Source organism: Vulpes lagopus, chromosome 2, assembly GCF_018345385.1.
Source record: "Vulpes lagopus strain Blue_001 chromosome 2, ASM1834538v1, whole genome shotgun sequence".
In the NCBI taxonomy this organism is placed as follows: domain Eukaryota; kingdom Metazoa; phylum Chordata; class Mammalia; order Carnivora; family Canidae; genus Vulpes; species Vulpes lagopus.
The window spans coordinates 47,815,111-47,830,321 of record NC_054825.1 but is presented as its reverse complement, the minus strand read 5'-3'; the positions used below and the strand labels follow the sequence as shown (position 1 = coordinate 47,830,321).

The 15,211-nt window shown below is 58.7% G+C and overlaps 1 protein-coding gene across 11 annotated transcripts in view; it reads right to left on the bottom strand.

Annotated features, from left to right (window-relative positions):
- TLE3 (TLE family member 3, transcriptional corepressor) overlaps positions 1-11,091 on the bottom strand; it is a 47,185-nt gene extending 36,094 nt beyond the window's left edge. For all 11 annotated transcript variants that reach the window (XM_041742818.1, XM_041742823.1, XM_041742820.1 and 8 more), the window contains exons 1-4: positions 10,960-11,091; positions 10,193-10,293; positions 9,665-9,728; positions 8,651-8,695 (exon numbers count right to left, since the gene is read on the bottom strand). In XM_041742818.1, the coding sequence (XP_041598752.1) occupies positions 8,651-8,695; positions 9,665-9,728; positions 10,193-10,293; positions 10,960-10,983 (234 nt within the window). In that variant the 5' untranslated portion in view covers positions 10,984-11,091. The remainder of the gene's footprint in view (positions 1-8,650; positions 8,696-9,664; positions 9,729-10,192; positions 10,294-10,959) is intronic.
- Positions 11,092-15,211: the final 4,120 nt, after the last annotated feature.

The window sequence follows — 15,211 nt, the reverse complement described above, 5'->3', positions numbered from 1 at the left end:
AGCGCCTGGTCTCCCCTAGATCACCGTGCTTTTCCCAGCAGAAATCACCACTGGTTCACAAAGCACGTCCCTGATGGGGCAACCAGCTTCACACTTGGGGTCACAAGAGGCCTGTTGAGAGCTCTCCCCGGGCTAGTTTTGGGGACTGGGTAGGAAGCCTTCCTTCCTCCAGCCTCTGGTCACAGACTAGCAGGGTGGTGCAGGAGCCCAGAACCAAAGCCTGCTCAGCCAACCAAGAAGCACTCCCTGCCCTGTTCCCCAAGATGCTCCTGGTATTCCCAGGGCTGCAGGCCTGGGGCCAGAACGTTTGCTCATCATTTGGGTCTCCTTAGGACAGAAGATGTAGCTATCCTGGGCAAACTGAAAAGGAACTCCTCCCATTGGGCTAGACTCGCTTTCATTCCATTTTTCTAAAATGACAACAAAAAAGCATCTGAAGAGCTGTGAACAGTGGTCACCAAGGATTTGAAAAAGGGCAATGGGGTAAGGCCATGGCCTGTGGAGCTCCACACCCAAACAGACAGCCAAGGTGTGCCAAGCACCGCTTACCAATTTACCTCCAAGCCACTGACCCCCTCGCCTCCCTGCTACTCTGTTCCTTCTTGTAATTGCAGCTCAGCCTGTTCTCTCCTCCCACCCCTTCCTCCCCCGTCTCTGCTTTTCCATCTTCCTCCGAGTGATCACTCTCCTCACCACGTCCCTTCTTCCCTTTGCACCTTGAAACTGTCCACGGTACAAAATGAAAAAACAAAACAAAACAAAACAAAAACTTCAAACTACACTAAACATGCTTTAAAAGAAACGCTCACGACGACACTTGTACGTTTCTTTCTCCAATCACAACTTGGCGGCCAACAGATCTCTCTCAGAAGCCCAAGAAAACCCGTATCCTTCCCCTACAAAGTCCACAATGCTCCAGAGTCGAGGAGAACCCCAGACTAGAATATTTCCCTCCGTGAGTCCTTGCCGCACCCCCCCACCGAAAACATACACTGTGCACCCAGTATGGGCCCAGCACCAGGTGGCGCGCAGGGGCCTTGGTGAATACAAAATGGTCCTGTCCCTTAGGGAACTCAGACAGTCAGAATTCCACGTGCACACCCGGGCCTGCTGCCACGTGCAGGTTAAGGACGCAGCCCTCTGGTGCCCTGGATGCACCCAGGACATCTTCACGCCCCGTGCTCTGATGCTTTCCTCCTGGGGTGGGTTTGTCCTGCACTCGAATGCCTGTTATTTTTAGGTTCCTACAATGAAAATGTCTACCGTGCTTTGCAAACAAGTGCTACGGAAATACCAAAGGTCGATATTATTATAATAGTTCGAAGATCAAAGCTTTCAAATTCTTTGTCCTCAGTAAAGGCCTTCTACCGGGATACTTTAGTGGTGGTGGCAGCGGCGGCAGCTGCCCCAGGGCCCCGGGCCCCTGGAGGGGGTCACTCATGTGGTCAGTGAGAGGAGTGACCCCGTCCACACTGAGCCGTTGCCACGGCCCCACAGCCCCACTTTTGCTTTCCCACCGCTGGGAGCCTGGTTCTTTCTCCACCCTTCAAAGGATGCCATCGGTGAAGGGAAGCTTTGGTGGCAGTGGGGTGAGGGCAACCTCTTCCCCAAAGCCTGTGCTGCATCTTCAGAGTAATGAAGTCAGTTGGGGTGAAGGGGGAGGGAGGTTTTGTTCTCAGGCAAAATCTCCAGAGCTGAGTAGACGGAACCCCAGGTTAAACCCCAAGTCCTGCAGGAACCTCCACTTAAGAGGAATAAACGCCTGCCCTATGGACCTCTGCAGGATGAAGAGCCTCCCAGAATCTGCTTAGAAAGGAGCTAGGGGCTTCGAAGTTCCCTGATACGCCCTCTCGGAGTACGTGGAGCTTTCCCTGACAGCCCCCGGCCCCCCAGAGGTGGCCTTCCCAGAAAGAGAGGGCTCACTGGAAGCCAGCGCTTCCCCCCCCCCCCAGGTGGTGACATCCTTGGCCAACAGAAGATCTCAAAATCAATACACTGGGAGAACGGCACTCCCAGTCCCTCCCCCAGAAACGCCAGGGCCAGGGCCGGCCCACCATCAGCAGTGGATAAGGCCTCATGGCCACCAAGCCCACCCAAGGGTCCTTGCTTAGTGCGGGCAGGAAATCTGCCCCCCACCCCCGGCCCCTTCCCTAAGTCTGTCCCCAGCCCCAGGCCGAGGGGGAACACGCGGCGTGAGAAGCAAGAGGGAGGAAAAGAAAAAGCCAGGGCAGGAAAGCAGAGCGCAAGGGAAGCCAGCATCTTGGCCGTGAGTCTCAGAGAGCATTTGTTGAAAACAAGATATTGTCCCTTTAAGCATATAAAAACAAGGCCCTCGAGCACGCAGTTCTCACTCTGGTACACAATTATGGGTGCTTTCAGCTGTCTAGCACTCCTTCAAGTGCTCTCTTAAACCAGACTGTCAATGGCATGTTGAAAGCTATTTTGCTGGCTGCTATCATTAATAGCAAAGTGGAGAGAGCTGGCTGATGAGAATTAAATATGGGGGAGGGGCGGGTCAGAACCAGTCATTACGGAATTACCCGCGCAGAGAGGCGGCAAGGCCACTTTGGGGAGGAAAGTGCCAAGCGGCACGCTGGGGCGGAGAGGCAGACGTGGGAGGCCTCCGCCCGGGCGCCCCCCCCCAACCCCCCAGCCGCCGGGGTGGACGCGGGCCAGCCCTGCAGAGCCAGGAGGGGACAGAGGGAGCCCCGGAGCCGGCAGTGCGAGAGCAGAGGCCCTGGCCATCGCTTGGCTGCAAAATGTCACCACCTCGCCTCAGCCCCCAGTGGCGCCCCACCCCCTGCCATTCCAACTTGTGGCCAGAGAGAGAGAGAGAGAGAGAGAGAGGGAGGGAGGGAGAGGGAGAGAGAGAGAGGACCGTCCGCTCCTCCTCCTGCTGCCCTCCTCCTGCTGCCCGGCTTCGCCTCATCAACCCCTGCCCTCCCTCCAAGACTGGGCTCAGGTAACAGCCCTTCGGTGTAGTCTTCTCTGACCCGACTCCCCTTTCCGGGGAAGAATAAGCTGTCCTGTCCTGGGTGCTCCTCCTGTGACACTGGGCCACATTAGCACTTACCTCACTGCACTGCCATGACTTATTTAGATGCCAGCTCCCCAGCGGAGGGAATGGTGTCTTATTCGGCTGTGTAACCAGCCCCAGCCCACACCCAGCACATCCCAGGCCCCTAATAACCGTTTTGGAAGGAATCCAACCCCCTCATTTCACTGATGAAGAAACTGGATGCCGAGCCGTAGGAGGAAGCCTGCAGAGCTGGTGGCCAACCCACAATTAAAACCCTCACTTCCTACTGTCAGAGCTCAGGGAATCAGAATCCCACCCTCTGACAACCTGACTACTTCTACGTAAAGGGGGAAAAATAAAAAAAAAAATTAAAAACCAGAGTGTTTACTGAGCACCTGTTTTGTGCTAAGTGCACAGAAGAGACTCCAGTAGAGGGGCCTCCTCCTTCGCTTACAAAAGCGAGATGATCAAGTGTGAGCAAGGACATCACGCGAGGGAGCCAGGTCACAGGGGGAGCCCCACGGAGATTTGGCCTTGACTACCTTTCTGCCTCAGTGTTCCAGTATTTTGTGCAAACAGATCCAGATAAAATACACTTTCCCGGGCAGCCTGGGTGGCTCAGCGGTTGAGCACCTGCCTTCAGCCCATGGCGTGATCCTGGAGACCCGGGATCGAGTCCCACGTCTGGCTCCCTGCAAGGAGCCTGCTCTGTCTCTGCCTGTGTCTCTGCCTCTCTCTCTCTCTCTCTCTCTCTCTCTCTCATGAGTAAATACATAAAATCTTAAAAAAAAAAATACACTTTTCCATGCAGGAGGGGAAAGGGAACTGGTTCCTTGAGTGACTCACTCCTAGGACAAAATGGAAATAAAGGGCTTCTGACATAGACCAGACCCGTCCTATCCTACATGGAGAAGGAGAAATCCAGAGAGAAAGAAGAGCTCTGTGCCCTCTGGGGGATCCTATTCCTGGAAGAGTTCATGAAAAGAGTCTTATTAAGGGCACATGGGTGGCTCAGTGGTTGAGCATCTGCCTTCGGCTCAGGTCGTGATCTTGGGGTCCTGGGATAGAGTCCTACAAAGGGCTGCAGGAAGCCTGCTTCTCCCTCTGTCTATGTCTCTGCCTCTCTCTGTATCTTTCATGAATAAATAAAATCTTTTAAAAAAATTAAAAAGTCTTATTAAGAAGCCAGGTTTCCCACCCAGGCTCAGTTTCCTTGAGTAAGGGCTGGAGACATTTGCCCATCTCCTAGGTCATCCCAGTGATCAAGCATATGAGAAGGGAAAGAGCCAGAGCACCACACAAAGCCCGCTCTGTACGGCTCATAGAGGGTGAACAGGGGTCCAGAGAAGGCTGGGGTAGAAGGCAATCTGGGGAAGGGGACTTTGAGCTCGGGAGACCATGGCAGGCCCCCGGGCAGTGAGAGGAGCTGGGTTTCTGGAGGAAGACTGTCTAGGACAAGAGTGACCATGTAGGAAAGGTTAGGTAGAAACCAGGTCCCAGGCGGGGTGCTTAGAAGCCAGCAAAAAACACTACTCTGGATCTCTTCTTTGCTCAACCCGGATGCCACACCAACAGGCATCCTGGGCACAGCCTTTGTAACCTCGCCACCTGCTGGTTCCCTCTGGCTACCCGCACTTCCAGAAGTGATGGTCACAGAACTTCACCTTGTTCCTGGAGATCTTCCAGCCAAACCCTTAATTACTTAGCCGATGAGAGGGGAGGGACCAACAGAGATTTCCCATCTCTTTCTTTCGCCCCGTTCATGGCCACCTGCACGGCTTTCTGTATCCTGGGGGGGGGGGGGGGGGGGGGGGGGAGTTCACAGGTTTTACCACTTTTACCTCATCGGTGAACCTTACCTCTGGGGTTACTAGCTATGCGTTCTGTTTATTATGACGCACATCAAATCATTGGTTGTGCAAATAGCTGGCAATTCAAAGGGGACTGTGGGCAAAAAAGTATTCAGCTGATATGGTTATACAACCTGAAATGGGGTACTTTGTACTTTGGTATAGTCAGGTCCGTAGCCTTAGCCTCTTGAGATGATAACGCAGAAAGAAGCAATGATAAAGCCAAAGAGTGCCATTGGTTAGTAAACAAGTAATGCTTCATTTCTTGAGTCTTGCTCAACAGAGACCCGGCACTAATGTGGGACTCGGTGAGCCGGTAAGCTCAGCTCCCCTCCCGGGCCTCAGTTTCCTCATCTGTGACTTGGATGAGAAGCCAAAGGGCATCCCAGTTGCAGGATGCCAAAAGAAAGTTGGAGGAAGGGGTTGCTCCTCTGGGTTTACAGCAAAAAGGGGACTGTAAGGCATTGGCATGATGCTGCCCCAAAGTCCAAATACCCCAAAAGTCCTCTTTTGAAACCTCTGCACCGATGGTGGGGGGAGGGAGGGGGAAAGGGTGGAGAGAGCCTGACCCAGCTTCCCCTGCCTCAAACCCAATGCCCAACAGGTGCTCTGGGGTGCTCCTTTCTAAGCTGGCTTTGTGACTGGTGGCCGATGGGTGGCTGACACTGGCCAGCCTCAGCAGGAACAGGTCACCACCATTGCCTCCCTGGCCTCGCTGAATCACCCTTGATACTCTGCCTTGGAAGCAGGGGCCTGGGGGGAGGTGGGTGACCCACTGAAGGCTGAAGCCTGGCCCGTGATTCTGTAATCTCTGCTCTGCCATAATTAGGGAGGTAGGCAGAGGAGTAGGAGGAGAAGCCATTTATTACTTCTCTGGGATTTGACGGCCTGGAAAGAGAACGAGGAGGAGACAGAGAAACAGCCAGGAAAGGAGCCAGCCACAGTGAGTTGAACCTCTCGGGAAAATAGAAATGGGCTGGAAGCACCTCATCAGCTGCCCTCTTTCAATACTCGGGGCCCATCTGGCTGAACCTGAGGTTCCCAACTAATAGGCATTTCCCATAGCGACGGCAAAGGAGAGCTTAAAAAAAAAAAAACACACACACACAACAAAAAACAGTGGTGGCGGTTGCTGTTAAGAGGGGGTGTGGTGTGAGCCTGCAGGCTGAGGACCCCCACGCTTCCCAAGATGCTGGCTCTGGAGATCACCTCTTACATAAAGGTAGAGCCAGTCCCCACCCCCACCCCTGAGCTTAAAGATGAAGAATCCAGCCTGTTTGTTCCAGGCAGATGTAATCACACGAACAGTCAAGTCTAGAGGGCAGGACACTGCATGAATAATTCAAGCACTCCAGTCACTTGATTGTGTGTGCAGATAAAACACCAGTCAACCGCTAAACAGGTCAGCTGATAAACTTGTTTGCTCAGGCCTAACCACCATCCGCCAAATGCACCCAAGACCCACACTACAATTAGTGGCTAGGTTCTCTTCTGCAGAACCCTCGCAAGCCTAGGGAGTGGCCGGCCCCATTAGGTCAGGGTTGCATTTCTCAGTTCGGGTTTCTTCACCTCCTTGCCTCTCTGTTTCTCCACAGCCACAGGGCGATTTCACCCAACTCAAAGAGATTGCCATAAACCCTGCAAAGGACTGGGCGCTCAGAGCACGCACCTTCATGCTGGGAAGCAAAGGGGAACTGGCTGGAAGGCCAAAGTGAGTGGGTAAAAGCAGGGTAAAATGCCCCGCCTGGGAATCCAAATGCCTGGCCTGGGGTCCCAGCTCTGCCCCACTGGCCTCCCTAAAGCCTCAGTTTCCTGGCCTATACAAAGGGCGCAAAGAATCCATCTGTCTGCCTCTAGCAGCTGAGAGGATTAAATGAGACCATGTCGCCAAACCTCAGGCATTCTCCCCCTAAGAAGCCCCGTCTGGGGCAGAGCCAGAAGTCCCAGATGCACACAGCTGCCCGGATGCAAACCCCACCACCAAGTGCGGTAAGACGGTTAACTCTTCCAGAGTTCAGAGTCTCCCCCCAGACTCCGGGAACACCTTCGCTCCACCAGCCAAGGTGGATTCTTTGTGCCAAAGAACCATCCACTCACAGACGTGGGGAACACCACCCATGCAGACCTCAACATGCAACGACATATTACACCTTAATTACGAAGCTCTTAGAATAACTGCTGCTATAAATTTTAAACCTGGGTGCAATTACCCTCTTTAAACACACCCAAGATACTAAGCACTGAGGGGGGAAAAAAAAAAGAAAAAAATGAGGGGGTGGAGAAAGGAGAGGCGGTGGCAGCTGGCATAATACCCCAAGGTCCTTGAACACCTGAGACCCCAGGTCTGTGGCATGCGTTCTGACCCGATGGGTCAGGCCTGGTCAGTCCCACCTAAAGATGAGCAGAACCAGTCCCCGGTCCATTCTTCCAAAGAGAAACACCTCTTGGTACAAAGCCGTGCCTGCTTAGGATTTCTGTGGGTCAAGAGGCAAAAACCTAGTAGCCTCCCTATGCCTTCCTGAGGAGCTAATCCCTCAGAAAGCCACAGACTGCCTTCCCACACTGCTCAATAAACTCAGGCCCTTCCCTAGGGCTCATCCAGGAGAGAAAGCAAAACCACAAACTCAAAAGGCTGGCTAGGAAGCCACTGGAGCAGGTGGCGATCTACAAGCATTCCAGGGTCACCTGCCCAGGACCCTGCCCCCCTGAAATAACAAAATTTAGACCTTGTAAACGACTGTTAACGTAAAGTAGAAAATCCATTCAAGTCACGGTCACCAGAGGCTCGAATGAGTCAACAACCTTCTGAGATTTCAAGAACACCAATTGTTAAAAAGAACAACCGGCCTGCGCCATTTATTCGTGCCAAGTCACTTCTAATCGCTGGCCAAGCCAAATTACGGGCAGCCTCTCCTTGGAACACAAATACACAAACAGGCCTCTCCCTACAGCCCAGCCTAGCACCGGGGACTAGTTACTGATATGCCCGGAGATAAAGGGTGTTTGTATTTGCTCGGGTTGAGGTATACTGTTATTAGAAGAGTGACAATACGAGGTAGTTTACATATCCATCAAACAACATCGCACTAGCTAAACTGGTTTGACTTCAGGATTTCAAAGCCGAGCTCAACTACCAGCCCAGCCGTCTCAAAAGTCCTGGCGAGGCTGCCCCTGGGCAAGTTCACCTCTCCTTTCAGCTTCCTTCTCCGTAAAATGGGAACCCAGCCGCCTTCAAATTAAGATAGAGAGGAGAAAGCGGCCTCGGAACTGTAAGACGTTAGGGGTTTAGTTGATGTTTTTCAGCAGTCAGTGGCCTGTTCCCTTAAATTCTGATGGCTCAGCCTGGCTTTTTAGGTTCTTGAAGTTTAATCTTACCAAGGAAGAAAGAACATCACATTCCTGCATGTGGGGACACACACGCACGCACACACCCCTCCTACATTAAAACATGTAAAAGCAGCCAGCCAGCCCCCTCCGGGTTTCAGGAGTTTGTAAAGCAGATCCTGAAGGTATAACTTTCCCTTTGCTCCTTTATCTTCCACCGAGATCCAAGACCAGGGCTAATTTCACAAGCTCGATTGCTAAAAGCTCAACATGTCCAAGAAATCAGCAATGCCTCAGACCCTGCATTTCGGAGCCTGGATCCAGTCACTCTTTGAGGAGGAGGAGGCGGCGGAGGAGGAACAGAAGGACTCATTTCACACAGGAGGGGTGATCAGAAACCCACGTATTATGTGTTTGCAACCATTAAATAGATTTTTTGAAAAAGAAAAGCACTTACCTGCTTGTGCATTTCAATGTTCAAGCCATAGGACATCTCATAGTACTACAAGGAAAAAGAACGGCCGTTAACGGGCAACACACTGATCTGTTTCCCCTTGCAAAAATCAGCTTTTCGGGAAGGTTTCTGGCCAAATCCTACTTTCAAAATACATCTGCTAAAGAAGTTCAAAGCAAACCCCACAGCCAGGTACCGAGAGAGGGGTTCGAGAGCTGACAAGGGAAGGGGCGAGTGCTGTTCTCATCTGCACAGAACATTATGTATGCAGTAGTATCAGGAGCCGAGCCCTCCCTCCCACAAGCACCGCATGTGCCATATATCCTGTTTATACAAGGTTCGGGTTCAACAGGGAATCGTGTGTACACTGGGACCCTCTTGTCCTCTGAGAGTTATTTAGCAACGTGTGGAAGGCCTCTTATGTGGAAAGCAGTGCAGGGAGGGTGCTTAAGTGCCTTCCATGTCCTCTCACAGATAGAGGATTGAAACTCCCTGGAACAGACACTGGGAGAGGGGTGAGAGTCTACCTACTGCCCCAAGGCGGGCCAGACTGTCAGCTGGGGTATCCCTGCGGAGGGAGGGGACGGAGGCAGAGGGCTTCAGAAGGCCCCTCCACTGTCACAAAACCCGGGGGGGGGGGGGGGCGGCAGAGGAGAGGAAGGGAGGGCTTCTGTCCCACTCTGGCTAGATCGCGGGCTGCAGAGCAGCAACGTTTCCAAACACTCCCAGGAGGTCTGGGGAGGGAGATTTTATCCAACCCTGACGTGGGCTGATCCAATCCCATCTTGCTAGCCAAGGCAGGGCAAGCAGCCCTCTGGGAAGCCACGAGCACCCACGAGCACCCACGAGCACCCACGGGCAGCCACGAGCACCCAGGCCGAAGGGGCGCCCCGCCTGGCCCCGGGCGGCCCGGCCTGCCGCTGCTCTCCGCCTCCCTCCTGCCAGCGGCCCGGGCTCCGGGGGCGCCGGCGGGGACCGGGGCGCACTCGGGGGACCCGGGGCCGCGCCGCCTCTCACCATCACGTAATGGCGCTGCATCTCCGTCTTCTCGTTCGCCAGCTTGTCGTACTCCACTTTGAGGCTGCGAGGGCAGGAGGACCGGCTCAGGCCCGGCACCCGCGGAGCCACCTCCTCCCGGGCCCCCCCGCCCTCCCGCAGCCCCGGGGCGCGGGGGGCTCGGGTCCCCACCGCGGGGAGCGGGGGACACAACTTGCAACTTCCCGCGGCCGAGCGCCCGGACCTCCCGGGGCCGCGGGGGCCGGGCCGGGGTGGGGAGGGGAGGGGAGGGGGCGCGGGCGGCCGGGCTGGCCTCCCTCCGACGGCGGCGCGCCCCGGCCTCGCACCCCGCGGGCGGCCGGGGCGCCGGGAGGCGGCGGGCAGCGGAGGGTTAAGGCGCCGCGCTCGGGAAGGGGAGACAAAAGGCGGAGGCCCCCGCCGCCCCGCCGCCCCGCCGCCCCGCCGCCCCGGGTCGGGAGCCCCTCGGTCCCACGGGGGCCGCCCCTCCCCGCCGCCCCGGGCGCGCCCCCTCCCCCCCGCCGGCCTTACCTGTGATACTGAGCTTGCAGGAACTGGAATTCGTCTTTGATCCTGTCACAGGACTCGGCCACCGTGAATTTAAATCCCGGCTGCCCGGGCTGATGCGGAGCCTGGAGCGCGCGAGGAGAGGCGGGGGAGGGGGCGCGGGCGTCAGCCGGGGCCCCGGCCGCCCCCGCCCAGGCCGGGAGGCCGCCGTCGCCGCCCAGAACCTTCGCAGCAAGTTTCTCAGCCGCCCGACGGGGCGGGCGGGGGGGCGTGGGTGGAGGGGGGCGCCCCAGTCCCTCCCCATTGGCGGCCGGGGCTCCCGTTCCCAAGGAAGCCCGGGACTGGGAGACGCGGCCCGGCGAGTTGGGGGGGGGGCGGAGGGGGCGGAGGGGGCGGAGGGGGCGGAGGGCGGCGAGGAAACGCGAGCAGTCGGGCTGGAGCTCGGGCGGCCCCCACGCCACTCGGGCGGGCCTGACCTCCCCTCCCAACGGCGCCCCCCGTCCCCATCCCCTTTGTGTGAGCGCGCGCGCACTCACGCGCACTCACTCACGCGCACTCACGCGCACTCACTCACGCGCACTCACGCGCACTCACTCACGCGCACTCACGCGCACTCACTCACGCGCACTCACGCGCACTCACGCGCACTCACTCACGCGCACTCACGCGCACTCACTCACGCGCACTCACACCCCATAAAGGTAGCAACCAGCAAAATGGAGGTGCCAGATAAACTGCTCGCTCGCCCTGCCACGATAGATGCTCAAATAAGCCGAGTTGCGATTACTCACCGGATGTCGGCCTTGCGGATACATGGCAGGGAGGGGTCGTGATTCCGCGAGCGTGGAAGCGCCGAGGGCTCGGGCCGGGGAGGTGCGGGGGAGGGGGGAGCCGAGCCCGAGCGGGGGGCGGCCGGGACACCGAGAGCTCGCCCCCGGCCCCCCCAGCCCGCTCTCGCAGCGGAATCCCAGAGTCGGCGGCCGCCCCAAGTGCAGACAAAGACCGCGGGGCCGGCGGCAAAGTCGTCGGCGGGCGCCGAGGCCGGGGCGGGCGCGGGCGCGGGCTTTGTGCGCCTAGGGCTCGGCGGGCTGCGGCCGGCCGCCTTCCCCGCGCTGCGTGGGGCGCGTCAGGGCCCGGGGCTGCGCGGACATCGTCGTCCTCCCGGTGGCTCCGGCGCGGGGTCCCGAGGCGCGGGCCCCCTCCGGATCACTCGGCGCGTCGCGCCGCGCGGGGGCCGCGCCGAAGCCGCCCCAGCATCGGGGGCGCGCGGGGCTGATCCCGGAGGCGGCGCTCGGGGCGACGAGGAAGGCGGCGAGCTCCGAGGTGGCGGCTGGGGGCCGCGGGAGCGCCGGAGGGTGCGGGCGGGAGCCCGGCGCGGGCGCTTCGACGCCCCCCCTCGGAGAGCAGAGCCCGCTGTTCCGTCTGCTGCTGCCGCCGCCGCCGCCGCCGCCGCCGCCGCCGCCGCCGCAAGCCCGAGCCCTGCCCGGGGCCGAGGAGGAAAGTCCACGCTCAGCAGCTGCACAGCGGCCGCCCTTGCATCCCAACTCCGGCGGGCACGGGAAGCCTCCGCGCGGGGGTCCTCGCTGTCCCCGGCTCCAGCGCCGCGTCCCCGGCGAGGAGCGCTCGGCGCCGCCGCCGCCGCCGCCGCCGACGACCCGGAGCGCACGGGCAGGAGAGCGCAGCCGAGACCGGGGAGCTCTGCGGCTGCTTCCTTCCTTCCTTCCTTCCTTCCTTCCCTTCCTTCCCTCGGCCCGGCTCTCTTCTCCGCGCCCCGACAGACCCCCCTCCCCAAACACACACACACACACACACACACCCCCCAAACACACACACACACACCCAAAAAAGTGCCCCGGACCTGCGGATACCACACACAGACAGGCGAGGGGGACGAGCACGAGGTCTGAACTGCCGCGAGAGCAGTTCCAAATAGGGACTGAAAAGTAACAAAATAATGTGGCAGCTTCGCCCCGCGCCGGCCAATGGGAGCGCGGGGCCCCCACGTGGGGCGCCCGGGCTCGGCCTGCGACTGGGCGCCGCTGGGCGCGACGTCACAATGCCCTCTTGTGTCTAAAACTATGCATGAAAAGTAGCAATCAGGCCCTACCCGCTGGTGACTTTCGCATGGGAGTGAAAAACAGCGCTCCTCAGATCAGGAATTAACCGAAAGACATATAATAAATAGATATATATTATAGTCCTGGGCTGCTAGACTTCCCCCCCCGCCCCTGCTCCCCCCAGCACCACCACCACGATCCACTAGCAAATGATTATTTGGCGGGAGGTGGGGGGGTTGGGGGGAGAAACAGAGGAAACTGAAGACTTAACAACAAAAGAAAAAAAGACGAGCTGCACGGTCCTCAAAACCTGTGGCTGGTAGTAATGTATCAGTTGATCCTGCAGTGGCGGCGAGTCCTCCCTCGGATCTCATTAGGTCTGCAAAGCAGCCCAATTAGATACTATAAAACAAACAGGATCACTTTGTCACTTGAATGTTTTCCCTTTGCAAGATGTAGGACCGATGAAAATGGGGAGGGGGGTTCCCAAAGTTGCGTGCCACCTTTCAAAAAAAAAAAAAAGAAAAGAAAATGTTGCTGGGAATCGAGAAGGGGAGGAGGGGGGGCTTGGTTTTTTTTTTTTTTTTTTTTTTACTCCTTCTCCGGCGCGGGGTCCCGAGCGCGCCCCCCCCCCCACACACACTCAGTGCCCCCCCCCAGCTTTGCTTCTTTGTTCATTCGTCCTCCTTTGCAGAAAGCCAAATAAACAGCGTCTTTGATGTGCGGCGGGTGCCCGCGACAAGTCCGGGGAACTCTGGCTGGGCGGGCGGCGAGATGGAAGGGCCGGAGGGCTGCCGCGGTGCCCGCTCGCCGCGCGCTGGGGCCGGGCAGCGGCGGAGGGGACGGCGTGGGGACGCGGCCCTGCCCGGCCCCGCCCCGCCCCGGGCGCTCCCGCCGCTCCCCCCGCCCCCCGGGCCCGCTCCCCGCGTCCGAGGGGCGCGCGTGCCGGCCCGCGGGTGCCCCCTCGCCCCCGTGCGCTCCCCGCGCGCGCCCCCCGCCGCCGCGCCCCCGGGGCGCCCCGCGCGGCGGCACCGGCCGCTCGACTCCGGGGCCCAGCCGGCCCGCAGCCGCGGGGTCACGCCGGGGCAGGCGGGCCCGGGAGCGGGGGGCAGGAGCGGCCGCGGACGCCGCGGGCTGCACGGGCGCCCGGGGGCGGGGGCGGGGGCGGGGGCGGGGGTGGGGGGCGCGGCGGGAGCGCACGCACCCCGGGGCCGCGGCGGGCGCGCGCAGGCGGGCCGCGCGCCCCCGGATCTATATTTTCCCCTCATTAGGATCCGGAGTCGGCTCTTGCATCTTAATGAGGAGCCGCGAGCGAGCGGGCGCTCGGAGGCCGGTGCGCAGGGAGTTCCACGTGAGCGCCCGCCTCGGAGTTGAGCCTCGCAGCAGCGCCCGCTCCGGCCGCCAGCCCTGAACCGCGCTCCTCTCTTCATTTATTTATTTTCCTAAATAAAAACATAAATCGTGCGCGGCGCGCACCGAAGGAGGGGGCGGGGAGGAGGAGAAGCCCAGCTCGACAGATGCGAGCATCTGGCCGCAGCATTCATTAGACACAAAATGGCTCCTCTTCGGAGCTTCCTTCCCCCTCCCCCTCCTCTGCCCTCCCCCTTACGTCACGGGTGGGCGCACCCGCTTCCTCCCCGCCCCGCCCCTTTCTCGCCCCTGCGCCCCACGTGGGAGCCGCCGACCACGCCCCCGAGCGCGGCCCGGAAGACCAATCAGAGACCGCCGAGGGGGCCCTCCGCGCCTGATTGGCCGAGCCGCAGGGAGCTGTCAGTCCGCGGCCAGAGCTGTCAGTCAAAACCACGAGGGGTGGGGGAGCGCTGACAAATGCCGAGGCTTCTGAGCCTCCCGCTTGCAAATAGTGCTTGGAATGGCTGCTTAATTAGCTTTGAATGGCTTTTCCTTCCAGCTCAAACAATCTGTCACTACCATGTGGTATAAAGGAGCCATGCATAAAAAAGTAAGCAGAGGCTAAATATCAATTTGATTTTGTGTATCAAAGGAATATTTTATTTTTCTCCCTAGTAATGAAACGTATCAATTTAAATAATAAAAGGTAAAAAACACACACACACACACACGCAAACCAAAAAAGAAAAAAAAAAAAAAAGAAAGAAAGGAAAAAAAAAAAAAGGAAGAGAAAGAAAGGGGGGGAAAAATTCCCCTAAACTCCACGGTTCTCTGACTCCTGCGCACGCCTGAAACAGGTAATTTCTACGGCCCACGTTTAGGAGGAAACCTGAAGATTTCTCGCTCCCCTGCCCGCCCCAAACTTGCGTCGTGTTTTGTTGTCGTCCAGAAGTCTAGAAGGAGAGATGGGGGAGGGGTGGCCTGTAAAAGGGAAGGTGGGGGCAGGGAGGGGGCAAACTTTAAAGGGAGCCCTTTGAAGCTGCTAATCAAAGTGGAGGGGGTTTTAAGACCCCCGTAAAGTGGGGATCCCACAGCAGGTCTCGATTTGGGAGCCGGGAGGAGGGGGGGAGTAGCGGGTGTGCGTCTCGCCTGGATTTATTAAGCACAATGCCTTCAAGATGCGCTTCGTCCGGCCTCCCCTTTCTCGATCTCATTCCGGACTGGCTCCGACGGCGCCCGCCCGCAGTCGGCCGACTAGCCCCGGGCCCTGGGTCAGGTCTCCGCGGATTGCAGACGGGAGAGCTCAGCAGCTCTGTCCCGGGCTTGGGCACGGCTCCTGCGCGGGGATCTGGGGTTCCCCAGCTGCCTGGACACTCCCCCCCAAGGGCGCACACACGTCCAGTGCACCTGCGAGCCCCAGGGCCTGAGCCCCGGGGCGCGGCGCGCGGCACCTTGCAGGAGGGCGCGGCTGCAGGGGTGGGCTAGGTGTTGCGGGGGCCGCCTCCTCTACGGGGCAGGGATCCTTAGGGCGCCAGAGCGCTCACGACGCAAGAGGCAGGACGAGAACTCTTCCTCCTCGGAAGCGTCCCAGCTGGTAGCCCCACTGTATAGAGTGAAAAAAAAAGACGGGCTGAGA